A 26,646-nucleotide genomic window follows, 5' to 3' on the forward strand; every position below is an offset into this window, starting at 1 on the left:
GAAATATCTCTGAAATTTTTTTTCGTCCTGGAATGCAACCGTTTCCCCGATAAAAAAAATCTTGATATTTCAACTGTTACGCAATAAAGATATAACGTTAAGATCATCGCAAATGAAGAAGATATACAAATATTCTGCCTCTTTGAAAACGTTTAGACGCCATTTCCAGCTGAGCCATAAGCTTTATGTAGGGAGGAAGGCAAGTTTTAGCGATTTCTGTATTCTTCGTATATCATTCAGGAATGTGTCGTGTTGGTAGGTTTGAAGATCTTACACCAAATGAAGCACTGTAATGATTGTTTGGGTTTTGCGTAGGCCCTTTCAGGGAGAGTTTCATTAGAGTTGTGTAAACAGTTCCTAAAAGTGGAAAATCTCCTGAGGGGCACAAAAAGATGACCTTTCAGGCCAATGAAATACATCTCATGCATGTTTTATGAAACCAGTTCGCTATCTTGCAAGGAATCCCAATTTAGCTTTTGAAACATCTTCTAGACTTGACATGCAAACTGCATGGGGCAACTAGCACTTAAATCATTCATGGTTTGCAGCGTGGCAGTTCAGTTGGTGTATTTAATAATCGTTAATTTCTTCCACCAAAAGAAATCGCTAGGACACCATTGCATCAACGTTTCACTTCTACGATACTGCGACTTTTAGCGTTTATCGGAAGAAGCAGTTGCGTCCTTAGAAGCTAATTCAACAGCCAAACTCCACTCAACATAGCGGCTTATTGCGAACAAGTTACGCTTGAAAGAGTCAATGGTGTTTTGAAAGGAAAGACATGGCAGTGGTCTTCATTATCTTCAAAATACTCTGTCTTCTCTCACAGGTATTTCTTCTAATTAATTTTTCCCTACGCTTCAAAGCTAAACATCGAAAAAAAAATTAAAACGCTTACTTGATGATTGTTTCAGATATTTGAAAGTTTCCAAGCGACAACTTCAAGTAAGTTTTCCCACGTACTTTAAGAATCCAGAAATAAATATTGTTCAAAGAACTTTTTCGACAGTTAGTCGTTGTAACTCTTCCAGCGTTAAAAATCGAAAGTCGTACAGTACAGGAGTAAAACTCGTCTCATGAATATGGATAGCTAATGAATATGGAAGGTCTGTAAAGTGTCTACCTATGTTAATCCTTTTTGTTTCTCTAAAGTTAGAATTCTCCATGATAAATTTTCTTTTCTATCTTTATAATTGTGACACCAAAGTTTTAATGAAACTCTACCAGATTATGTTCGTTTTGAAATACCTAGGGAGCTGTAAAGAATCATACGATAAGAAGCCTGGATTTAGGACAAATGCAAACAACTTTTTGTTAAATACTCAATATTCAACCAAATTTTAATTCTTCCTTTTCCGTTATTTTCGTGTAAGCGAGGATTTTCATTAAAAGGAAACCGGCTGCCATTGGAAGTGTGAACTGTGAATTCTTTTTAAATCTTTTTAAGTTTAAATCATGGAACCTACCTACTTTGTTAAGTCAGAGAGAGAGGGGTAATAATAAAAAGATTGGGGAAAAAATTGTACCTTGTTATTTAACAAGTTAACATCTGTCTTCACATAAATTTTTAATAACCACTTCAACAGTGGTAGCGATTCTTATTGACACTAACAAAAGGCTCCTTAAAACTTGTGAAATTAACGGTTCTCTCAGGTGTACTTTTCACATAATTAACTCTTTGTTTTTTAACGTTTTCATTAAAAAAACTTTTCTCCTAGTCTCTCGAACTTAGTAATTTATTCCGTCTATTATCTTCAGAGCTAATTTACAGAGTGAAAACACCCTTGTTAAATTTCGTTGCTAGGAGGCTTTGAATGACACTCAGACCATGTGATATAATTTATCGTTTATTAGGCAATTCTCGAGAACAAGATTGAAAATTAATTTAGCGTAGTGTGAACGAGGTGAAGTTTAGAACTACATGATTCGCAAGAAAGCCTCCCAACTTGGGTTGATTCAATGGTTGATTCAATGGTTGATTCAATGGTTGAATCAAAATGAAGAGCGAGTGTTTTTGCCATTTCTAAGCTTAACTGCAGACCAAATATAGCTGGCATTAAAAATACAAATTTAAGATATACAAACGGCGTTTCGCTTAAGTAGAACCAAGAAAATTGGGAAAGAATTTGTGTATAAAAATTGCCTGACGGAGCAAAAAATGCAAACGTATGAGAGCTCAAGATATATCACCCAAAATTGCAAATTAAAGTTTTCCGTTATTCTATCCTGAAACATCGATGTTGCACAGAAATGTAAATAAAACTAAGCCGGAGAACGTCAGAGTGAGGCCACTGCATTATTTTTTTAGTGGACTGCTTTCCACGTTTTAAAAACTCTGACCATGCCGTATCGTTTTTCCCGTCGTTTTAAAGGCATAATATCAAGGCTTATGTTTAACATGGAGCACAAAGTGATTGTACACACATATATTGTAGTTTTTCAATTAATTTTAGTAGCAGCCAGTTGGTCAGTATTTCTTGTTTGTTTGTTTTTTTTTTATTGACTTTTTCTCAGATATTTCAATTTTCAAGTGTGATTCTTCCACTTTCACCCTGCGTTACGCCGTTCAAACTCTGACCGAAAATCCATGCAGTGGATGCCGTATCAACGAAACCAAAGTTCCCATATGTCAGCGGCGCCTGTATGCTCCAATAGCTTCGTGTAAAGAGGAGTCAACCAGGATCTCCTTTAACTTAAAAGTATGGCCAACGGACGAGATTCCAGGTTGGTGAAAACTAAAACAATACCAATACGGTTGGTGAATGGCAATTCCGCATTCTTTCATTTGTCTTCATTTGAATAATAGAGAAAATTAACTACACGAAAGTCTAGTTCGCGTTCCTAATAACTTTACTTCTTAGCTCTACCTTTTTCTTTTCTTGCCAATGATGCGATGACCAAAGCTATTATGCGTTTAAAAGTGTCCATAACAGGTGTTTGTTTAAAAATAACGGTTGAATTTTTCAATTTAGCCTAAAACTTGCATGACAGTGCTAAAATTTTGAACTCTTTAAGACATCATGGAGTTGCTTTTAAGTTGCAGTTTCAACCTTGTTTCTTAGATAGCGAAGCAAGCAACCAGTCAGCGGCAAGCTTCGAAGATAGCCATGATTTCTTTACAATGCAACCCCAAGAAAGGGCTATCGTGTTGAAACTGAAAGAGGTGTCGCTTGTACAATATTCTGGCTTGGCTTTCAACTGGAGTTCTAACTCTTCGTCCTTAAATTTTACCATGGATTACAGCATAGACGGCTTTCACTGGGTCGACTACGTTGAGGACGAACGAGTAAAGGTAAAAATGAATAAAAAGTTTCTCATTGAATAAGCCGCAGAAAAAGGCGAGAAATCTTCCAGTGCTTCTCACTTTAACAAACAGCTCGGTTGTGTGGTGCACAATTTAAAATTGTGGGAAAACGTTATAAGTAAAGGCGGCGATCGTAGGAAATGATGCATCGTCGGTTGATCGCGAGCGTTTCGTTGACCAGTGTCAGGTGGTAAATGAATTTATTTTGCAGGCAAAGACGGCCTATTATTCGAGGATTATTGACGAAAACCAATATGATCCCAAACGCTTATTCTCTATTTTTGACAAGCTTCTTCATCGTAAAAGTGAACCTAAACTACCTGATTCTATGGATGATCAGTCCCTGGCAAATACTTTTCGTGATTATTTTATTGAAAAGATCACCACAATACGCGAAGAGTTGCAGGAAAAAGAGGTACTACAAACCACGCCCAAGTTGAACTGCTGTACAGTGGCCCTGGGTTTAATCACTTCAAGTCAGTATCATGTGATGAACTGTCTGATCTGGTTCCTAGATCGACTTTGAAGTCCTGCATGCTAGATCCGATACCCGCGTCAGTCCTCAAAAACTGCTATGATCCGCTTCTTCCGTTTATTACGAAGGTTGTGAACTGTTCTTTGCAGAATTCCACGCTGACTTCAGACATGAAAGGAGCCATTGTCAGGCCTTCTCTCAAGAAACCATCACTTGACTATCAACTATATAAGAATCACAGACCGATTTCCAACCTGATGTTTCTCTCCAAGTGCTGCGAGAAGGTAGACGCTAGTCAATTCATTTCCCATCTGCGAGAAAATAAACTTGAAGAGATTTTCCAATCCGCTTATAAAGTGGGCCATAGCACTGAATCAGCACTGTTGCGAGTGCATAACGATGCGCTACGTGCACTGGATGATGGAAAGTGTGTGATGCTGGTACTGTTGGACCTGTAGGCAGCGTTCGACACAGTGGATCATGGCATCCTACTATCGCGTCTCTCCCAGTGCATTGGTGTTCAGGGCTCTGCCTACACTTGGTTTGAGTCTTACCTGTCCAGTTGTTCACAGTTCGTCCAAATCAGAGATACTAGTTCTTCTGATTGTCAACTGACCTGCGGTCTTCCCCAGGGGTCTGTGTTGGGCCCAATCCTATATTTGATCTATACCTCTCCTCTCGGAGCTATCCTGCGTCGCCATGGTGTCGGGTTTCATATGTACGCGGACGACACTCAACTGTACCTTAGTGTGAAGACCACTAAAATGGAGGATGTTGTGTCTGCGCGCACTAGGGTTGAAGTTTGTTTGCGTGAGCTGAACCAAGGGATGCTTTTAAATAATCTCCGGTTAAACAACGATAAGACTGAACTCCTGGTTCTGCATACTAAATATCGCCCTAAGCCACCATTAGATTCGATTACTGTGGGTGATGCTACAGTCGAGCCCACATCTAGCGCACGGAACATTGGTGCCATCTTCGACGATACCATGAGTTTCGAGGAACACGTCAATGATCTATGCAAGACTGCTTTTTACCACATCAGAAACATTAGTCGCATACGTCCATGCCTTAGTATTGACCCAACCAAAACACTAATGCATGTATTAGAAATGTCTCGCTTAGATCATTATAATTCTCTTCTTTATGGCCTACCTGATTATCTTATTCAGAGACTACAATATGTTATGAAAGCAGCGGCAAAAGTGATCACTTGCAAGCAAAAGCTCGATCATGTCACACCACTACTTATTGAGCTACACTGGCTCCCCGTCTGTTAGCGTATTATTTTTAAGATTTTACTGTACACCTTCAAGGCACTCCATGGTGCAGCTCCAGTGTACTTGACTGAGTTCATCAGTCCTTATGTTCCAAGGCGAGCTCTCAGGTCTGCTGACCAACTTCTACTGGAGCAACCAACACACAGTTCAAATTGACTGGCCTCAGGGCTTTCTCAGTGTGCGCGCCTTACCTCTGGAACTCGGTTCCATTTGAGATTAAAAGCAGCGCATCTGTCTCTATTTTTAAAGCTAAGCTTAAGACCTATCTTTTTCGACAAGCACATTTTCAGACTTTAAATTTTTATATAATTATAGATTATAATAATTTGACAATGTAAAGCGCATTTGGGCGTTAAGAAAATGCGCCATAGAAATAAATTATTATTATTATTATAATTATTATATTATTATCAAAGAAACCTGGGATATTTCTAAACGGGTTTAAGTTCCTTGAAGTTCAGTTTCAGCGTGCATGACACCGTGAGTTTCCCTTAAATTTAACCTGGGCTAAGTCGCCTTTGTGGTGTGCGGTCCGTGGTGAGGCAACTTGGATCAATGACCAGTCGCGGTATACGAAAGAAGCCTGCGCCTCCTTCTCCAAAGGACGACGGAGCGTGTGGAGTTTCCATTTTTGATATCTACCAATTAGAAAGTTGCATCTATCCATATCTGTGTCCATCAAAAGACCTAACGAACAAAAGGTCTATCGAAATCACGCACTTAAGGCAACTGGCGTAGGGAGAGCCATGGCTTGGTTGTCGTTGCAAACAAGGAATTTTTCTTCTTTTCTTAAGATCATCTTACGCTTCTTCAATTACTAACTTCCCCAATTTTTTCATGTGCCTGATTTAATTTGATTCGAAAATTATGAGCTTGATGTAATGAAAGTCGCATGCTTCTTACATGTGTTTATCAACACACCATGGGGTATGATTCTTTTCAGGTTTTCCAAGTCCACCGCTACCATCCAACAGCATGTTTGTGCCGTAAGGTGCTCGCCAGGTACATAAGGATAAAGATGACAGAAAAATCAGAGTTTGCACCTTGGCTGAGTGGGTATTTAGATGCCACATTTTGTTCAATTACGGCCGGAGGTTGGTTTTATTTAATTCATTGGCAGCATTTTCCCATTATCATACAAATTTGTGCGCTGTCTGTGTTACCAGCATCATATTTTGCTATAGAATATTTAGGATAGTACGTGCATCCTCATTGGTCGATTAGAGTGGGCCAATGAGAGTATGTAAAGCAATAGGGGACCATTTCGTATTCACATCTTATCACTGGAGGGCAGGGTTGGAGAATTCTCGGACGTTATGCAAACCCCGACTTGGGCTCAGGTTCGCACACCTGTCTCGAATTTCTTTGAACCCTCTCGTGCTGGTAAGATGAAGTCAAACGAATAAAGCCCTCTATAACTTAATATTTGAATTCCTTACAAGCAGATAAATATTTAGTATTTAATTGGTCTTGAAACAAGCTTAGAGCTAATTCTACGCATTCTTTTCCCTCCTCTACGCTGTTTAACAAATAGAGAAGCCTTGATTGTGCTCTGTTCTGTTGTGGAGCACGCAGGAAGCGGTTAGAGCACGAAAGAAGTGTAGGGGGAAACATGAGACGTAGTCGAGTGTTTCTCCCCACTTCTTGAGTGCTCTAGCCGCTTCCTAAGTGCTTTACAACAGAACAGAGCATAGTCAAGGCTTCTCTATTTGTTTTATAATAAAGAATCCATTAAATTCCCCAAGAATTACTTTCAGTTTTCAAATCAAACTTTATTTCCAAAGCGAACAACAGTGTCGTCAGCATGCTGTATACTCTCATAAAGCACGCTACAATAAGTCAATCAGAATTCCTGTTAGAATGGTTCAAATGATCTGATTGGCTGTACAAGACTAAAGCTGTCAAAAATGTCAAACCATCAAAGTTCATATTCTGCAATATTTTACAAACTAAAATAATTCGGCATGTCGAATTTAACAATTTTGTCTGAAGTTTTTTAGTTTCTAATACAGAATCTGAAAGTGAAATGTTCAGTGAAATTTTCCCAATCGTGGCTCACAAAAATACGCAAGTTATTTACATGAAAAGAAGAAAATAAACTGTTAAAGGCGAGTGTTTTATGAATGAACGACAACCGAATTCACCAGGACATGAAGATCGCTCGAAATGACAGCGCCGTAAAACTCGGTTGCAGTGACTGATGTGGCCTTCCACTCAAGGCATCGGAAAGGTTATCAGAGCAAGCTCTTATTTTTCCACTCGAAAGGTAGTCGATTTAGTTCCTGAGGCCTGCTCCATTGCGGTGACCGAAGATCGCCATGATGAGCTAGCCGCGATAGGCCTCAGCATGATCGCAGTCGCTCTAACAGCGTCATGATTAATATGAATTTTAACAGTTATGCCAGGTTATATTTTTCATCATTCCTGTTTCGTTTTTAAACACGAAACTTTATATACTATACAAGTGTTAGCTGTGTTTGATTTTTCTTACCGTACGTACACTTGCAAGCTAACTGAGCGTGAAAACCTTTAAAACTCGAACTGTCCATTTTGTTTTATCTTTGAGGATTTTTGTCTCTGCTCACGTTACAGTAACGTAAATTACTGCGCCTGGCATTTTTCCCAAACCTTTGCTCGCTTGTTCCGAAATTTCACTTTCAATTAACGAGAGAAAAGCTAGAAAGAAGTCCCGGAAAACGTCAGACAAAGTACAATAATTTGGCAGATGGCGCGACAGCTTTAGCTCAGTTCTATGCTCTATACTCTCTTTTAACCAATGACAGCACGCGTTATATCCGAACTTAATTATAAACCGGAGTAGGACATACCCGTAATTTCAGTTCGAATGGATCAAATATGGGTCACACACCTGTGAAGTAAAGCATTTTTTCTGTGTTTTAGAAGGTTCCACTCCTGTTAGAAGCTGTTCGAATTTTTCTTTTCATGAGTGCATCTCAGTTGCAGCCAAAATGTGGCTAGTGAATATTTTCGATTCGTAATACGTAAGTCACACTCTCAACTTCCAAGTCCTCAGTCAAACAGTGGACTTTTTTGTGAAGGGCTAACTAAGTTATTGAAGTATTAATTACTTCCGTATATACCATCATATATAGTTCATGAAAACCCTAATTTAATTATAATCTTTTAGGAGAGACAACAGAACATCGAACACAAACACGGAAAAGGTATTCGACTGGCCTTTATGAAATGCGCAAGAAATACAACCTAAATATGAATGCGTCAGCTGTTGGTAAGACTGTAAAAAATGACTAGTTTACTCTCTGTATCGAAGACGATTTCATTGTAATTATTTAACAAGCTGAGAACCCCCCTCCTCTAAGTAATCTTCTAATAAAGGTAGCGCCTATTTCTTTAAAATTTTGCGAAAGGCGGAATTTGAACATATTTTCCGAATAAACTCCCACATGAGAAGAAAGCTCTCCTCGAAAATTTTGTGACCTCTTTGTTTGATGTATCATGAAAACGCCGTATATTCAGCTTTTTGTAAATGGATTTTAATCCAGTTGTCATTGGTTCACACCTGCCACTCTTAAGGATCTTTTTTCGGTTACCCCAAGTTCTACTCTTTGACTACAATCTATGAAAAACCAACTGTTCCACCCGGCTACAGTTTAATGATCTATTTCATAATCTGTTCATTTACAGATTTAAAGAACTACACGAGGTTATACCTAGGTTGCCATTGGGTAAACGTGAGCGCAGGAGAGCTCTTCCCCTCTGGACTCCCAATTTACACTGAAACCGACGAAAGAATCTGTATTAAAACATGCTCCATGTTGAATTACGACTACTCAGCGATTCAGTCAGGACTCATGTGTTTCTGCTCAAATAAGTTAACCTCAAATCTCACCGACAACCAAACGGATTGCCTAGTACCATTCTTCTCGTATAAGTGGTATTTAAGTGAAGTTGCTATGCGCTTTTATCGAGTTCCAACAGAGAATGTCAAAGTGGAGAAATTTAGTCTTTCCCATCATAAAAGAAGGATTGGCGAAGGTTTGAACATCACCGCCTCAGTGAACAGTGACAACATGGGATTGGTTAGGTTCACGGTCCAATCCGGCGACGGAAATGAATACGTTTTCTGCGATCCAAAAATGAGACACTTCTATACAAATCCTGGCAATTACAGTGTTTCTTTGATCGTCAAAGACATCAAAGGCAATACCTTAACGTTCACAGACTCGATCGAAGTCGCTGATAATCTTACAAAACCAGAGTTGGAGTGTCCAAGAGCAGTACCACAAGGAGAGGCGGTAGAATGCAAAATAAAACTTGCTCGAGCCCTCAACGTCACAGGGAAGGTCACTGTGGAAAACAGAGAGATCACGCTACATCAATATTCAGGTTAGGTTTAAGCTAGGGAGCGCCTCTCCCTGAGACCCCCGACAACCACCTACTGGGAAAAACAGGAAAAATCGCTTGGAGGCAATGAGAACTCAAAGTAAAAACGACCCAATAGCGAAAATTATGTGCTAAGATGACTTTATCTTGATCAAATGTTTTGTCTCTTCCTAAGAAACGATTGTCAATGCGGTTCCCTTTTTATCTTTAACCAGATACCCGGATGAGCAGTTTCGGTGCAGACGTAGCCCGATATTTTCCAGAACCCAACACCATGCTAAAAAAATTACTAAACAAGCCGAAACGGATCTACATCCTCACAAAGCACAGTGTGCAGGGAGAAGGTTATGTGGCTGGGCTTGAGTTTAATGTTATCCAACCGGGTCCGATTCGAGTCCTCGTAAGTCCCGTTGAAAATAAATTAGTTTGATACATGAGATAATTTTGCCCCAATGCACTCAAGGGGAATTAAAAGACGTATGTCATTGGTACCTTCTCTGAAATAACAAACACGTTCCTCGATAACCAGTTTCTTGGCTCATTAATGTTTTAAAATACTTTTCATGGAATCAATTTTCAAAACAGTTTCCCAAGAGAGAGTTATTCCCATTGTGTTCCAGATGTTTGAGTGAAATAATGAGCTTTCTCAAGACTACCAAGAAATAAGCGATAACAAAATTGAATAGAATTATCCTTTTCATTAAGAAAGAGCTAAAGAGGAATCACGGAGAAAGCTTCGACAGAATATCGACGAGAAACTTGGTATCTTAGTTAAGAATAATCATGAAGAACTACCGATGAACTATCGCTAAGCTAGTACTGTCACTTTTAATATTAGATTCTGAGGCGTGTGGATGAAGTACAAACTTTAGCATACTCTTGGAAAAGTGGAATCATATGCTCAAATTCAGAAAAGCTATTCATGGACTATGGCTCTTGTTGCTCTACTTCATGTAGTTCGATGAGAAACAATCTGGGATCAGTAGCAAATCTGCAGTTTGTCATCGTCAATGAAGTCATCGTGGCCCAGAATATGAGTGCAGGATATCACTTTGTGGACTTTACCAACATCACTAAGTTAAAAGTGCTTCCTGGGGACATGATTGGCTGGTACAGCAGCGACTTGTTTGGTAAAATTGGATTTGTTGAGGAAACTACCGAAGAGCAATGTCTTGTATACGAGGGAATTGAGGATGGTGTTATGATAGGGCAAAAGCTGACCAATCGCGTCCAAGACTTCAATTCCAACCTTAGTTTTGCACTAAGAGCAAATTTTGTTCCAAAAGCGCTCTCAGAAGTGTCATTCAAACTTGAAGAAATAGGCCCACACAAACTTGTTGTTGAAGTAACAGACAAGTTTGGCAATGTGGCAAAAATGACAAGTGGAAACATATTGTGTCAGCGTGCAGTGCAAGGACTCTCAATAGACGTACCTGAGGTTGCCTTGGTCGGTCAAGTTGTGTTCGGAGTAAATGTCACCAACGGAACAAATGTGAGATATACTATAAACTCCGGGGATGGCCGAGTGATTAATCAGTCCGAGAATATTGTGAAACTCAATTGCACCACACCAGGGGTCCGTGACATCTCTGTTATAGCCTTCAATGACGTTAGTGTGGCTATTGGTGAGTGCAAAGGGCTGGTTATATTAAGTGAAGTAGAAAATATCACCATTCAAGCAGAAGAGGTTGTCGCCACTAATGATACTTTCACGATCAAAGTCACTATTCGCCGGGGTACTGCTGTCTATTTGAATGTTTCCTTTGGAGATGATTCTCCAGGTTTTAATATAAGCAACTTTGACGTGAATAACACTTTTACAGTCGCTAAAAACCACTCATACGGAAGGAACGGAGTTTACCGCATCAATGCAACAGTTAGGAACTCTCTTTCCTCCGCGTCGGCAGTACAAAGCATCACCGTCCAAACTCGAATTGCAGATTTGCAGATCTTCGCACCAAGGGTAACCCATTCAACTGACAATGAATTGGTTATAAACATTTCAGTGGCTCAAGGGACTGATGTCAAATATGAAGTTTGGCTTGAAAATGAGAGAAAAAAGACAGCGAACGGACTCAGTGTAACTGTGGTGTTCCCCATAGGAGATTTAAGGCCTGGTGTCTCTTTACTCAACGTTAGTGCGTACAATCTGTTACAAAGCCTCAACGATTCAATACAAATTCATTTAGAGACTCCCATTTCAGGAGTATTGTTTAAGTTGAAATCTGAAACTGAAGCAGTCCAAGTGGCAAAAAATTACACTTTCGTCTTACGTTATGACAAAGGATCAAGTGTCGATATAACTTTGTGGAAGAATATCAACGAAGGAAGTGTATCTCTAGCACTCCAAAACGAAAAAGAGGATTTGTTTCACGCGGTCATATATCAGACACCTGGAGTCTTCATAGCACGTTTAAACTGTAGCAACGTACTTGGGGGGGTCGTCAAAGAGAGAACCGTGATAGCTCAACATCCTGTCAAAAACATTTCCATTAACACCAACAGTCCAGTACCTCATCTACCTGGCATTATTAACATTACGGTGAAGCAGGACCGAATTGTAGCAACTAATGCAACTCTGATATGTTCGTTTGGCGATGGAGAGACTAGTGAGAGACTGGAATTTTCTGGAGAACTCGAAATTTCTCACAGGTGACAATGTTAAAAACGATAGAGTTCTTTAGATCTCTGACGAATACAACAACTAGTCATAGATCGAGATATTGGGGTGAATTTTCTCAGTCTAATTAGGAATGCATTAGTATAAATGACAAAGCAATTATAGCTTAAGAATTTAAGAGAAAGGATAATGTTCTAATGCATTCTTTTTATTTATATTGGGCTTATAATCAATCTGACACAACCGTCCCCTTAAATTCTTTTATGCACATACATTCTTATGGTTTGTTTTACCTTTTTCCCCCCAGATATGTTATGGCAGGCGTCTACAAAATAGTGGTGAACATATCCAATTTAGCTTCTTTTGTGTCAAAGGAGGTCATCGTTGACGTGGTGAAAGTCATTACCATCATGAAAGTCAATGCAAAATCGTCCGCTGCTAACTCCGTATCAAGGTCGCCTTTACCTCACAATATCTTTCCTACTAAAAGTCGAGTCCTCTTCGAAGCTGAACATGATGGAAATATGAGTGTAACACTCTTTATTTTTAACTTTGGGGATGGATTTGAAAGGAATGGTACATCACACCGCATTGCGGAAGAACACACCTATGTGTCGAAAGGAGAATTTAATGTCACACTTAAAATAATACATCAATTTGGAGAAAGTTGGAATTTCACAGTGGTTACGATAAAGGAAAGCATTGCTGGCTTAGCGATATCAGACAACGCGCCAACAGTTTTAGGAGAGCCCACCACATTCTTCATGAACTGGACTCAACTAGGAACGGGTACTCTGATTCAGGTTGATTTCGGCGACGGACAAAAGATCCTCCTAGGAAATAAAAGCAACAACACTGTCGCATCACCTGCAGGCGTTGATAAACCGATTGATGCTTCTATGCAGAATATCACATTTGAGCATACTTATAATCAAACACGTCTTTATGTTGTTCTAGTACATGGATGGAACGATGTTTCTTCCATGATAATCTCCCATCGCTCTGTGACTGTGGAGAAAGAATGCAGTTATCCCAGTCCTCAAATATTAAGTGTCGGCACAAACATTAGCAGCGCTACAAATACCAAGAAAGATAGGGAGCTAATTATCTACACGAGAACGAAGGTAAGCTGCCAAGCGACGTACAAGACTATCTTTATGTGGAGGTTGGAGCGTAATGACTTCCAAGACAACCTTTCTATCATAGATGTCGAAACGGATTTAAACAAGCCAAGCTTAACCATTCCTTTTGGTTCACTTCCATATGGAATTATCACCTTACGATTTACAGCCAAAATGAAATATTTCATCGATGGAATTGATACCACTGCGACCGGGTATATCAATGTTGTACCAGCGGCTCTCAAGGCCATACTTTACGGTGGAGGGTTCCGCAAAGTCAGCTCTAAAAGATGGTTTAGCGTTGATGCCTTCATGTCTGAAGACCCAGATATAGGGCGTGGAGACTTTACTGGAATTAGCTTTCATTGGTATTGTAGACGATTTTCCGAGCATTTTCCCTCGAATGTGGAGACACTTCCTGCCGTTACATTTAAAAAAATCTCCTTGCATTTGGGAAACGAAGGATGTGAAGGAAGTGGACCTGCAAGGCTTAACTACTCGACATCCGTTTTGAAGATTGCGCCTGGGATGCTTCGGGAGGACACAATGTACGTTGTCAAACTGGTGATCAAAAAAGATGCGCGAGAAGCTTCGTTTGAACAAACTCTTTCAGTTCTTGCGCAAGTCTTACCGGACATTGCAATAACGTAAGTACCCGCAAGTGGTTATCATGATTATTGTACCATTGGCAGATGAAACTTAACTTGGATTAGCTTAACTTTTTAGAGTAATGTTCTAGAATACTCAAAAAATAATCCTTCGTGTTTCATGATATTTGGCCAATAAAGCTGTTTGTATGTTAACCCTTCCTACGGTTTGTGACGTGGGCTTTTTGAATCGGAAAAGATCTTGATATTTGGATAGCATTTCTTTCGCAGAAATGAGATTGGGGCCTCTGTTTTCCAAGAATTCCCGCCGTGGCAGTCCATTGTTACAGCATGCTGTTTTTGTTGAGAAAATCGTGTCAGAGTGAAATTAAAAGTGTTAATATTTCTCGATCACAGCCACAGTTAATCTTTTTATCGCATCTGTTTTGAAAATTTTCGATGACATATTTATCAGAACCTTCAAGTATGAAACGTTACGAGATTTAACGATCCCTTTTGTTATAGATGCGAAGTAAACTGCGATTACAAGGTTAACACCAACAATCGGCTGTCTTTGAGGAGCAATTGTGCCAACTGCCGCCAAGAAAATTTCACCTCAGTGTCTTATAGGTGGGAACTATACATAAGAGATCAAGTCACAGGCAACTGGACACTTGATCCCGAACTTGATTCCAAAACACTGACAAACAGTTCTAAACAAAATTTAGTTCTGAAGGAAAACAGTCTGGATGTTGGTAGGAGATATAGGCTCGTATGTTTAGCAGGCAGTGAAGGTGAGTGAGCAGAAATCGCATATAGAATTCATTGATAACTGATAGCTTTTTTCACACACGGGTAAAAGTTATTTCAGCATTTTTGCAAATAAAATGTCTAATTGTTGCTTGCTGATCTAGCTAACGAAATAACGATGAAGTGATAAAGATGAGGTGTCTCATTCAAAGCTGTGATGACGTTTCACTTTATGTGCGAAAAACCACGATATATTTAACTTTTTTAGTTTAACTGCACTGTTTGTTTGATTTACAGAACGCAATGTGAATGCACTTGTTTTCTCAAGCATGAAAATGCGGAAAAAAAATTCTTTTTTAATGAGACTATCCAGCCAACAAATTGTTCCAATTCTAAATCTGCCTTGGAAAATCGTCAACGATCTTTGGATGACACATTAATAATTCAATTCTGTGCAAAATTTGAATGTACTGATGTGTTGTATGGTTCTTTTGTAGAAGGCCAACAAGGTCAAAGTGAACACCATTTTATAACAAATGTCCCCCCTCGAAACGGAAGTTGTACAATCTCTCCCATAGAGGGAAGGGTGCTGACGACCTATTTCCATATCAAGTGTGAAGGGTGGAAAGACATGGATGGGCCGATCGTTTATAAAGTCTTTCGTGGCAGAACGCTCCTACATCATGGAAAAGAGGCATCTTTGCCTCCTATGCTTTTGACAACAGGTCCACCTCAAAACAATTACACATACTACTTGACAGTGAATATTTTTGACAAATTTCACAGTCACAGCGCAACAGTGTTATCAGTGACGGTACGTGAACAGCTAGTCATTAAAAAGTATTGTGTGATTTCTTAATTGTTGTTTGGCACTTGTCGCTGTGGGAAGATTGTTCCTCTTACTGCAGCAGACTCGATGAAATAATACTTTTTATGATGTCATAATAGTTTCCAACTGAATTTTTAAGTCTGTCTTGTCTTTTAAGAAAAGATTTAACCCTTGATGTAAGAAAATATTGGACTAACCACAAAAATATTGGGCCAATTTTCGTCGGAGCTTTGTTTCCTCCGCGAATGTGATCGACCCTCACCAAAGAGAAAACATATGGAAAACCAGAAAGTTCTTACATTTTAGCAGTATGAACAAACAAACTAATAAAAGGCCACAAATTTACATCAATGAGAGCTCAATTTCAGTTTGCAACCAACAATTTCAGGTGAGAGAGGCAACGATGTCCGCTCAAGATCTTAAGTCCATGATGGCTGAAGACGGTCTGGTGACAAACATGCGCATCTCAGGGGACCTACAAGGTGTTTCCCAGTTCATAATGTCGGCTGCCTCAGTACTTGCAAGCCAATCTGCTAAGGAGAAGAACAACAATGTTACTGGAGGAGATGGAAAACTTAGCCAGCTGCAGGCAAAGAAGGAGCGTAAGGAGGTACGCTTATTCTGTTTGAATATAATTACCAGGATGATCAAAACCTAGCTGAATTTTCCAAAATGAAAAGGGGCTGATGTTTTCCTCATGTGTAACTTTTAAACAAGGAGAATTATCAAGGATAAATTGTACCAGTGTAGACGTCAGAATTCTTACCCCAGCGGCATGGGGCATGCTTTCTTTCCCGGAGTAAAATGCAAAACATTATATCAAGCCAAGTGATATTGCCAAGGAGATGTACCACGTCTTTGTACAACATTTTTGAAGCATCTCAAATATCTTTTACATTTAATCTGTGTTCTTCTTGCAAATCTCATTAAGAATTAGAAAAACGCGATTTGTATCTAGATGTTTGAACCGATAAAGTGAAAAGCTAAGAATTTCTCATGACAATTAAAGCTTGAATTGTTTTTAATCTATTCTAGATAAAGGAGGAATTGCTCGGAGCTCTTGATCAACTTGAACCTGAGTCACTGGACTCGTTAGGAATGGTGCTGGAGGCAATGTCATCCGTCACCAGTGATGTCACAGAGTTATCAAGTGCAGCGCAGGTAAATGGCAGACTTACTGAAGTCACTTGATCGGAAGTGCTTACATCATATCATTTTGCTTCTAACGTTCTTGTTTTGGAGTTTTGAATTTGCTGATGTTAAGAAATATTGCATGAAAACCGAATAAATTCGTAAGTACTTCCACGTCGTCGATCTGCTGGTCGTTTAGGAAACTGGTTGATCATTCGGTAGTCAGGCCAGTGTGTTCGTCGATGACTATATATGGGAGAGCCTTCCAAAAAGGGGTTACCTTACTACGGGTTGAAGTTTATAGGATTGTGTGGGTTCCCTTGCGGTAAAAATTGTTGTATAAATGATGTGGAGTATCCCTCTTTAAACAACCCCTTTACCAAGTTTTTAAATTACTGGTTGAAACGTATAGCCAAGTCAGTAAGTCTGTGAATTCTGGTTCAAACATACCTTTCGTCATGTTGCTGTCTTAATTTTTGCCTTTTTTTTCTTGTATTCAATAACGTAATTTGTAAGCGTTTGATTACCAACCGACGTCTTAGTGAATATATATCCACATCTTTTCTTATTAACTAATTTTTCTACATCCTTTGTAGTCGAGTGCCTTGAGTATCCTCTCAAAAACTGTAGCTACTCTCTCAACGAAGAAAAACGCTGATTCGCTAGAGACAATAAAATCAATCAGCGCTGGAGTAATGGAAAACTTAGGTGCGTACAAGCCATTCCTTCTTCCCTTAGTTGAATATTTACTATTCCTATAGGTTAGAAAAATGAAAAAGACCATTATCATTGCACCTTTAAGAACTGGTTTTCCAAAATTTAAACAAATCGTATATATTTCATGAACAGGAAACTTGTTTGGATCCTCGAAATATGAGCAAGACAGGAATACCCTGCAGATGACGCAGTTAAAGGACAAGGAGCAATCAAAGACAACTGAAGAAGAGGTAATTATCAAATTTTAATCACAAAGATCACGATGGCAGAAATAATACTGATGATAATTGCATTCTTTTTATTACTACTATTTTCGTTAATAACAATAACGATAACGGTAGTAATAACAGTGATTACAATGATGATAACTCAACATCACAAATCGTAAAAACGTCTCGGAAAGATTTGTTACGCTGGGCGTGATTAAACACACCAGTCTCTTTTACCGAGACTGTGAACTCATCAGCATAACGATACTATCTTTGAAACCCTTCTTTTCTTTCAAGATGGATAATCTGCATCAAGACAGCAAGGAAATTAAGAAAAATGTGAGTAACATATTTTTCAGATCGACATAAAAATCATCACTTATTTTAATTTGCGCCACATGTTGGACAGCATCATTAATAATAGGGAGTTAAAGAAAACCAAGACGGTGACGGCAAAGGGAACGTCACTAGACAAAAGCTTTACTGAGCTGTGCACGTGCGTTATAAATTTCATGGCATCCTCTGCTAAGCAACGACGTAAAATGATCAAACTTGGCGCTGTCTGAAGAACGTGAAGGACGACGGCTAGTTTTCTAAATTTCTGTTTCTTATTTAACGCTGTATTCCATGTTTAGTTTCAAGATGGTTTGGCAGCGAGAAACAAACTATATGACTTTACAGTATCGCGAGATTCGCAGGTAAAATATGAGTTCATTTTTTAACCGACGTTGTCCACGGAGTCGCTATCGTCGTTTCTTAAACTCCCTTATATCTCTCATCAATATCAACAAGTACGGGCCTGAAGGAGGAATTCTAGCCCGATGATCTCAGCCCTTTTCTCCCACCGATGTGGTCTGGGTCAAATTTCAAAAAATTTCGCCAGAGTAAGTCGAGTTTTGGAATTTTCTTCTGGTTCCTCGATGTGCAATTGCTTAAAAAAACCTCAATTCCAAATTATATCCGGAAACTGCGGAAGGACTTCTCTGTTGACAGAACAAGTGCTTCAACCAAATTATATCTAATCGTTGCCTTCTTTACAAATCTTGCCCCGCTTATTCAATGTTTATCCATTTATAAGTTTGTTTAATTGTTTGAGCCTACAAACTGATCTGTTTTCAGGATGTAGCCGGCATTATGAGCTACGGTTTTTCCCATACCGAGCTAAGTACGGACAGTCTCTTGTTAAAAATATCATTTTCTCATGGTTTTTTAGGCGCGTGCCGTGACTACGTCTGCGATGAAAATCCTGGACGACATCTTAGACATGATCGTTGAATTTGAAATGCCCGATCAAGAACCTCAACTGCTAGAAAGCGAGCGCATGACTGCGCTAGTTTCGAAAGTTAGCACCGAAAGGCTCGCGGGCTCAAGCTTTTCAATCGGTGAAGGATCCTTTGTTTTGCCCTCTTCTAAAGACATTGTTGACATCTTGCGGGATAAAGACTGTTACGTCGTAGCTAAGGTACAGAGATAGTTATAATGAAAAAAATTATTTACCTTGGTTTTCTTAAACTTTCATAGTCCCCTTTGAGGTAACATCTACATGTATAAATGTTTGGTAACCATTCTCCACTTCAGCCCATTTCTATTAGAGTTTCATTCTCTTCAAAACTTATAACAGTAATAAACAATGTGATAGTGCGCAACTCGTACAGAAACAGGCGTTGCATCTCTCTACTGTATTCGCGAACTTTATGCCAAAGGGGGTTTGTGTACGATGTATAGTCTGCTTCACTCGTTGCCAAAAACGTAGCTTCGTGACTGTCCTGTGTTTAGTGATAGCGCTGTCGAAGCATGAATTTTGTTTTTGTTTCAGGCTTCTTCTACCGAAATTAATTTGTCTATAGTCTACCTGTTTGGAGAAATTAATCATCAACCAGTCCTGGGTCAAATATCCCATCTACCATATTATAATCTGACCTAAAATGCCTTTGCGGCCAGCATTTTGCATCCTGACTCAGTGGAAAGTAACGCAAAAACTGCTTTCTAAAAATTACGAGTTCAAGCCAAGTCGATCAAAGCCTGAGTTTCATCACCTGAACTTTGCTTAACAGCCTGTGAGGATCCTTTCGTGTCACTAATGTTGTTTATCATATTCACATCCGTAGCACTGCGATTGAAAGAAAGATTTTGCAAATCGAAGGAACGATTTTCTAATAGTGATTATATCTTTTAAGGGTCTTAACGCTAAAGATAACCCTTTCATCTGGGATAACTCATCATCTGGCGTAAAGAGCAACTGCCTTGGACTCAAGTTTGAGGACTGCCATGGGACGCCAATCAACGTGACTCGTCTGCAGGATCCAATCGCTATCACGATACCACGTGATGGTGCCGACGATTCACCCGAACCAGGGAATTTCACCATAGAAGAGAACACGATGAAAACACATAAATTGAACATTGACGATCCCACTTATGCAATGAACGCTGTGATACAGCCCAGTGCTGTTAACTGTTCCCACGATTTCGGGATCTTCCTTCGTAAAAATAAGAAGCCGACAACAGACACGTTTGATTTCAATTGGACCATGAGTGTGCCTCCCAAAGAGGCCGAGAGGAGAGACAGTTTTTCATTTTCTGTTTCAAATTATCAATTGAAAAAATCGGCCTCTGACACTGGGGAATATTATCTGGGCCTTTATGCGACTCTCCATGAAGAATCCAAGAAGGACGAGAAATGTCGGACAGAACTGAACTACACTTTGTTCACCTTTGTCTCATCATGCAATTTTTGGGACGAGAAAGAAGAACTGTGGAAAGCATCCGGCTGTGAAGTAAGTTAGCAATCATTGATGCGATGGCTCCTTATTCTCAAATATAAACTTAACAAAAATTACCCAAACACTTCTTCGTCGTCTCAGCAACAATGGATCATTAATTTTGATTTTCATAAATACAACACATACACTTAAAACAGGTTTTTTGTCTCCTTTTGTTGAGCTAATGTTGCCCCCTTTTCCGTCAGCCATTTTTCTCAGTAACCGTTATACCATTTTTTCCTATTCTTCCCGTATTATAATTTTTTTTTCTCGACTTCAAGAAATTTAAAAGTTTCTACTTAATTTTTAACAATTATCTCTTGTATTAGGTTGGACCAAAAACCACCTACTCCTCTACAGAGTGCCTCTGTACTCACTTGACAAATTTTGGCGGAGGCTTCTTGGTGGCTCCAAATCCTATAGACTTTGACTCGGCTTTGAAGGGTTTTACCGATATTGCATCAAATCCCACAGTCTTTGCCACAGTTATCACTATATTTGGCTTGTATTTTATTGGAGCGATCTGGGCAAGATGGAAAGACAAGAAAGACTTACAAAAGGTATTGCCTGCAGAAATGAAGTTTTCGGGAACATATCTGAAAATGTATTGCTTTCTATTGATTGAAATCCATTAGTGACGTTTTAATAAACTTTGTAGTCATTATTCTCAAGCTTGACTTGCACTTGGACAAAGACTTTCCCTCATTATGATCATTTTCTTATATATAAAAAGGGGGTCTCACCTTAAAACTAGCACCACTTTCTTTGAACGAAGCAATTTCTGCGTGAGTATTCCCTGAGTTAGTACGATTAAATACATTTACCCTTTCACTTCTTTTCCATTGACTCCATTGAAAACTGCTCGTTTGTTTCCTTAGGTTGGAGTCACTCCCCTATTGTCCAATGATCCTAGAGATACGTATGGCTATGAGATCACTCTACAGACTGGTTTTCAACAAAAGTCGAGAACAACTGCAGACGTGTTCATCCAGCTGTTTGGCACTCTGGGAGACAGCGAGCCCAGGATGTTAAAGGATCCGAAGCGTCCGAAATTCGGGCGAGGGGAAATCGATCAGTTTCTGTTAACTGTTCCTCAGTCCCTTGGCACTATCAAAGAAATACACATTTGGCATAACAATGCTGGAAGGTCGCCTGCCTGGTATTTATTTCGCGTGCTTATCAGGGACTTACAGACCGACTCAAAGTGGTGGTTTATTTGTGATCGATGGCTTGCTGTCGAGGAAGGCGATGGTGCAGTCGATCGAAAGCTTAACTTGGCAACCAAACAGGAACTGACCAGATTTAACATCTTATTTGTGAATGCTACCAGAAAAAATCTCCTAGACGGACATCTTTGGTTATCAGTGTTTACACGCCCACCAAAGAGCACTTTCACTCGATTGCAGCGATTGTCTTGTTGCCTCTCATTACTGTTAAGCACAATGTTGGCAAACTTGATGTTCTACCAAGTCGGTGCGGATGACGACTCAGCCGCAAGTCAATCGATATATATTGGACCATTTATTTTTAGCGTGAGACAGGTAATGATTGGCGTGCAAAGCAGTTTTGTGGTGTTGCCAGTGAACTTGATCATTGTGACGATATTTCGTAAGCTTAAACCAAAGGAGGAAAACTCAAAGTCAAAAAAGTATGAAGAGGTTGTAGAAGAAGTGAGCTCTTCAAGCCCAACAATGGGTTACCAAGACTTTCCTGTAAAAGCAGCTTCAACGTCTGAAAGCCGTGCAAGAGACGTGATTAGCAGTAACTTACAAATGGCAGAGATTACTTGCCCTGAGGAGAGTGACAATCCCAAGAAGAAGGACCTGAATTGGAAGACATTATTGAAAATTTTCAGTAGGGATGATGACGATGATAACACGAAAAAAGCGAAGAAGAAGTTCTTGTTTCCACATTGGTGCATTTACATTAATTATCTGTTAGTGGCCATTTCTTCGCTAACGTGCGGGTTCTTCTGTATGCTGTACGGCTTCCAGTTTGGGAAGGAAAAATCAGACAAGTGGCTCACATCAATGTTAGTTTCATTCTTTCAGTCCATCATCGTTATACAACCGTTCAAAGTGCTTCTTTTGGCAGCGTTCTTTGCGTTGATTATAAAGGATCCCAATAAAGAGGAGGAACAGGAACAAGAAAATGTACTGGATCCTGTATTGAACACTGACGAAGAGTTTATCGAGGGTGACGCAGAGAAGGAACCACGTAAGATCGGTCTACAAAGCAAACCGCCGGACGCAAAGAAGTTGGAAGCTGCAAGAAAGCTAAGATTAAAACAATGTGAAATGAAAGCAATCATTAAAGAGATCGTCACACATATTTTGGTGGTCTGCGTTGTGCTGGTCGTTGCTTATGGCAACCACGATAACAGATCATTTGCAATGACTGAAGAAGTAAAAAACGTCTTGGGTACCAGTGATTCAAATATCGTATCATTTAACGGGGTGAGGAATTTACTGTTATTATTACAACTTATTTCTATAAAGTATACTCGAGTGACCGTATCAGTATGATTCACGAAAATCATCCTCGTTTTCTTTCAAGATATATCGTTCGACTTGACAAAAAACAGGCTAGGAAACGGTTTACTTACTAATTAAGTGAGTGAGATGAACCTTTCTCAGTGTTTTAACATTCATTGTAAGTTTACCTCAGCAGAAACCAAATGAGAGATAGACATAGATAGAGAGAGATGGTTAGGTACTAATTCGTTAGTTTTAACCTGCCTAAATTTACCCATATACTGAAGTCTTAAATCCAGCCAAGCTGATATAACTTATCAACGACGCTTGTCGTTGACGTAAAATACAGGAATTCTTTTATGGAACAAGCAGTTCCATGATGTAAGGTTAGATGAATATATGCCCAATTGCGAGGCTTCAAATTCCTAGTTAAAATTATGTTGTTCCTCTGGGCCTAGGATATAATTCTGGAAACCATTTGGCAGTATGATGAAATAGAAGATTTAACTACTTTCATTCGTTTATTTTCCAGTTGACGAGGCAAGAAGCTTTTTGGCGCTGGGTGGAAAACCTAGCTGACAGTCTTTTTCCCTCGAGCTCATCAGTCGACTACCCTTATATGGGCATAATAAAGAGCGGAGAAGTTTCGAACGTGCTGGGGCTTGGTCGCGTTCGACAACTAAGGATTAAAAAGGGTAAAGATTTCTCTTTTTTTTATATCATTTCTAAACTGAAGAGGCAATTTAAAAAAGGCAATAAACATAAAAATTGAATATGATATGTTAACTGTAACTGAAACTTCAACTAAAAAGCCTCGTCCCTAGTTTTTTTGCAAAGGTCATATCATCATAAATGACTGTAAACCATTCTTATACTCTAAGATGAGGTGTTGATTCAGGGCTGGATGAGAGATACGTAATGAAGCAGAGACACCCGGAAATGCAACGCCCTTAGTCCCGTTTGAATTGGCGTCATAAACCTTGATTCGAGATCCTAACATGTGGCCCATCTTCTCGCATATTGTAACAAGATCGTTCGAAATTCCAGGTTGCCATTCATTTTGTCTTTCGCCCTCCGCTCATACTTATATGCAAGGAACATAAACAATACCCGAAAGCATTCCCAACACGTGATCTTCACCGGGAAATAAAACTTGTTATCACAAAGCTCCTCCATCGTAATCTAAGCCTAAAATCCCTCAATAGACTGAAGCACGGTATAATATGAGGGTCTTTTAAAACGAAGGAAGTTTTATTGCGTTCTCTTCTCAGATACATGCAAAGTTCCACTGGTTTTCACAACGTTTATAACAGAATGTAACGATTATTATTCTTGGTCAAACGAGGAAATGAATGACTTCCTGCAAGGCTGGTCACCTCAGAACAAGACCAAACTCGAAAAAGGTAAAGAAACAAAACAAATCTCTCCTTGGCAGTATCAAAGCACTTTGGAAGCCAATAGTTTTCCATACTTGGGGAAAATGGCTTCGTATAGAGGAGGAGGCTTTATATTTGAGCTTGGGCCTGATGGAGACGCTGTTTATGGCGAGCTTAAAAAATTGGAGACTAGCAACTGGATTGACAGATACACTAGAGCACTATTTACTGAACTAAGCATCTACAATGTGAATATTAATCTTCTCTGCGTGGCGACTTTGCTTTACGAAGAATTACCCACTGGTGGTGGGCAACCTTTCGTCAACGTCCAAACAATTCGCGTTTACAGGTACATTGGGAATTTTTCAGCTGCCCTCATGGCTTGTGAGGTCATATTTGCATTTTTGCTTTTAAACTGGATCCTGAGAGATGGCAAGAGGCTGTGGAGACAGAAAAAGTCCTTTTGGAAAAATGTCTGGAACATTGTCGATATTGCAATAACGTCCCTTTCTGTGGCGTCCCTGGTACTCTATTTTATGCGACTTGTTTTTCTAACTTCAACTGTTGGAAAGGTGCGAGACGATCCCTCGAAATTTGTCAGTTTCCAGTACGTGGTGCTCTTAAACGAAGGAGTTAATGCCATGGTCGCATTCGTCGTTTTGCTGTTGAACCTCAAGTTTCTTCGCTTATTGAGATTTAATCGGAAGATCTCCGTGTTATCCATGACAATTAAAACCAGCGCCAGCAAGCTTGCCAGCTTTATGATAATGTTCATGGTGATATTTTTGGCCTATTGCTTCCTAGTTTACCTCGTATTCGGTTCTGCACTTGAAGAGTATCGCTCCTTCATAAGATGCATGGTATCTTTGATGTCCATGGTACTGGGAAACTTTGAGTTCTATGATTTGGTGGCTGTTAATGCTGTGATTGGTCCAGCAGTCTTCTTCACTTTCATGGTTGTGTTCCAGTTCATACTTATAAACATGTTTATTGGTATTCTTTGTGACAGCTTCAACGAAGTTCGCTTTGATTCGGATAAACAAACCAACGAATACGAAATCTTGCAATTTATTTCCAACCGCATGAAAGCTCTAGTTGGAATGTTTGTTGAACCACCTATTCGACCGGAGTATAATTGGCCCAAGAGCGATTTGGAAAAGAAGGTAGAAACGATAGAAGAGAAAGCTGACACTACTATGTACTTTATGCGAAATTTGTGTGACGAAGATGTGCGCCAAATAAAATGGTTTCAACCTGACCTATGGTCAAGAAAGAAGAGCAAAGTTGTGTCACTGGTTCTAAACTCGGATGCTGAAATCCTGGAGAACGACTTGTGCGACGGGATTGAGGCTATGAACAACGTTATTGAAAAATGTTCCGAGAACGAATTGGACAGGATGATTGCTACCTCAAGGTTGAAAAAGAGGATTGAGTCTGCGGTTGCTTCAGTCATGAGTGGGAGTCTGGTGTCTGTTCATGAGGAACCGGAAGAGGTGATCTCGCAAGCTTCTCAAGACATTCTTAATGAACATGTGTTAACAGTGCAAGAAATGCAAGGCTCACAGGAGCAAGGCTCACAGGACATGTCCGAACACAGTGAGAGGGAATCTGACGAAGAGGAGGAGGACGAGAAAGAAATAGAGGAGCAGTGGGAAGAGGAACTTGAGTTGTTGGAAGAACATCTTGAAAACTATACATCGCAGTATCAACCTTTCAATACACCCGTGGTAAATAGTGCTCTTTCGTTGAGGGGAGTCTCCGTCATAGGCATGTTCCAAGGTACGCAAGACGTCGCCTACAGCAGGGAAGTGGACGATAGCGTAATGAAAAGCGTGGCATCCCTGGAAATTACTTCTTCCGCAAGACCGGAGCAGCTCGAAGAAACCCAAGGTATTATTGCAGAGGTCAGATCGCAAAGCAGTGAAGACGAGATGAAGGATGATGTCTTCCAAAATAGTTCACCACAGAGTGCAGTGGGAAATACCTCTCCTACTTGGCAAAGCATTTCAGCATGGGCTCCTGGGAGAAGTACTGGGAACAACACCATAGTATACGTGGAAAATGACAACAAAGAATCTGGGTGCAGTGGAAATGAAGACTATACTACAAAAGGAGAAGAAGAGATTGTTTCAAAAAGGAGAGAAAGCGAGGCCTAAACATATTCATGCTTCTTGCAGCGTAATCATATCGTTTAGAGACTTCAACGATCGATAGCTTGGTTTCGATTTGCTCGAATACTTCTCTTTGGACTAACCGGTTAACAATTACCTAACGCATTATCATCAAATATGTTTATGTCTAAATCAGAGAGTTGAATACACATGTTCAACAAGTTCAAGGGTTCAGCGAACAAAATGAACCACCAAACACCATAGAATAGCGCCCCAAGCATTAGCCGAAATAACAAATAGAAGATACGAAATATATCTTTAAATTGAAAAAAAAAATGCACGAGCCAACAAGTTTCTTAATACTTAATGGTTGAAAATGACTGACACATCCCTGTAGATGATATGAATTTAGCAAGAATAATGTTAAGCTGATGTCTTTAACCACAAGTAGTAGTTTAACAGGTTTGACTCAAGTCGGTAACCATTTAAGCTTCTCGTCGTTACGGGGACATGCTCATGTTTATACACATTTACG

At 39.6% G+C, this 26,646-nt stretch overlaps 1 protein-coding gene across 1 annotated transcript; it reads left to right on the forward strand.

Moving 5' to 3' along the window:
• The first annotated feature begins 738 nt into the window (after positions 1-738).
• LOC131791008 (polycystin-1) lies at positions 739-26,646 on the forward strand. Its single transcript, XM_066171506.1, has 23 exons — positions 739-829; positions 915-945; positions 2,515-2,724; positions 3,063-3,292; positions 6,003-6,153; positions 8,208-8,309; positions 8,726-9,427; positions 9,640-9,824; positions 10,263-12,076; positions 12,352-13,812; positions 14,278-14,546; positions 15,000-15,316; positions 15,720-15,941; positions 16,367-16,492; positions 17,059-17,170; positions 17,312-17,409; positions 17,686-17,727; positions 18,602-18,850; positions 19,566-20,165; positions 20,480-20,710; positions 21,029-22,606; positions 23,157-23,319; positions 23,896-26,646. Exons 1-23 carry the CDS (start codon positions 782-784, stop codon positions 26,154-26,156), a joined length of 11,202 nt encoding a protein of 3,733 aa, XP_066027603.1. The 5' UTR covers positions 739-781; the 3' UTR covers positions 26,157-26,646.

This window comes from Pocillopora verrucosa, chromosome 8 (genome assembly GCF_036669915.1).
Source record: "Pocillopora verrucosa isolate sample1 chromosome 8, ASM3666991v2, whole genome shotgun sequence".
Classification (NCBI taxonomy): domain Eukaryota; kingdom Metazoa; phylum Cnidaria; class Anthozoa; order Scleractinia; family Pocilloporidae; genus Pocillopora; species Pocillopora verrucosa.

What these genes read in the sequence shown, in the direction of transcription:
- LOC131791008 (XM_066171506.1), top strand. Translation starts at nt 782, where the DNA reads ATGGCAGTGGTCTTCATTATCTTCAAAATACTCTGTCTTCTCTCACAG. An exon ending in TATGAATGCGTCAGCTGTTG is followed by an intron (nt 8,310 to 8,725) that starts GTAAGACTGTAA and finishes GTTCATTTACAG; the next exon opens with ATTTAAAGAACTACACGAGG. An exon ending in GAACTCGAAATTTCTCACAG is followed by an intron (nt 12,077 to 12,351) that starts GTGACAATGTTA and finishes TTTTCCCCCCAG; the next exon opens with ATATGTTATGGCAGGCGTCT.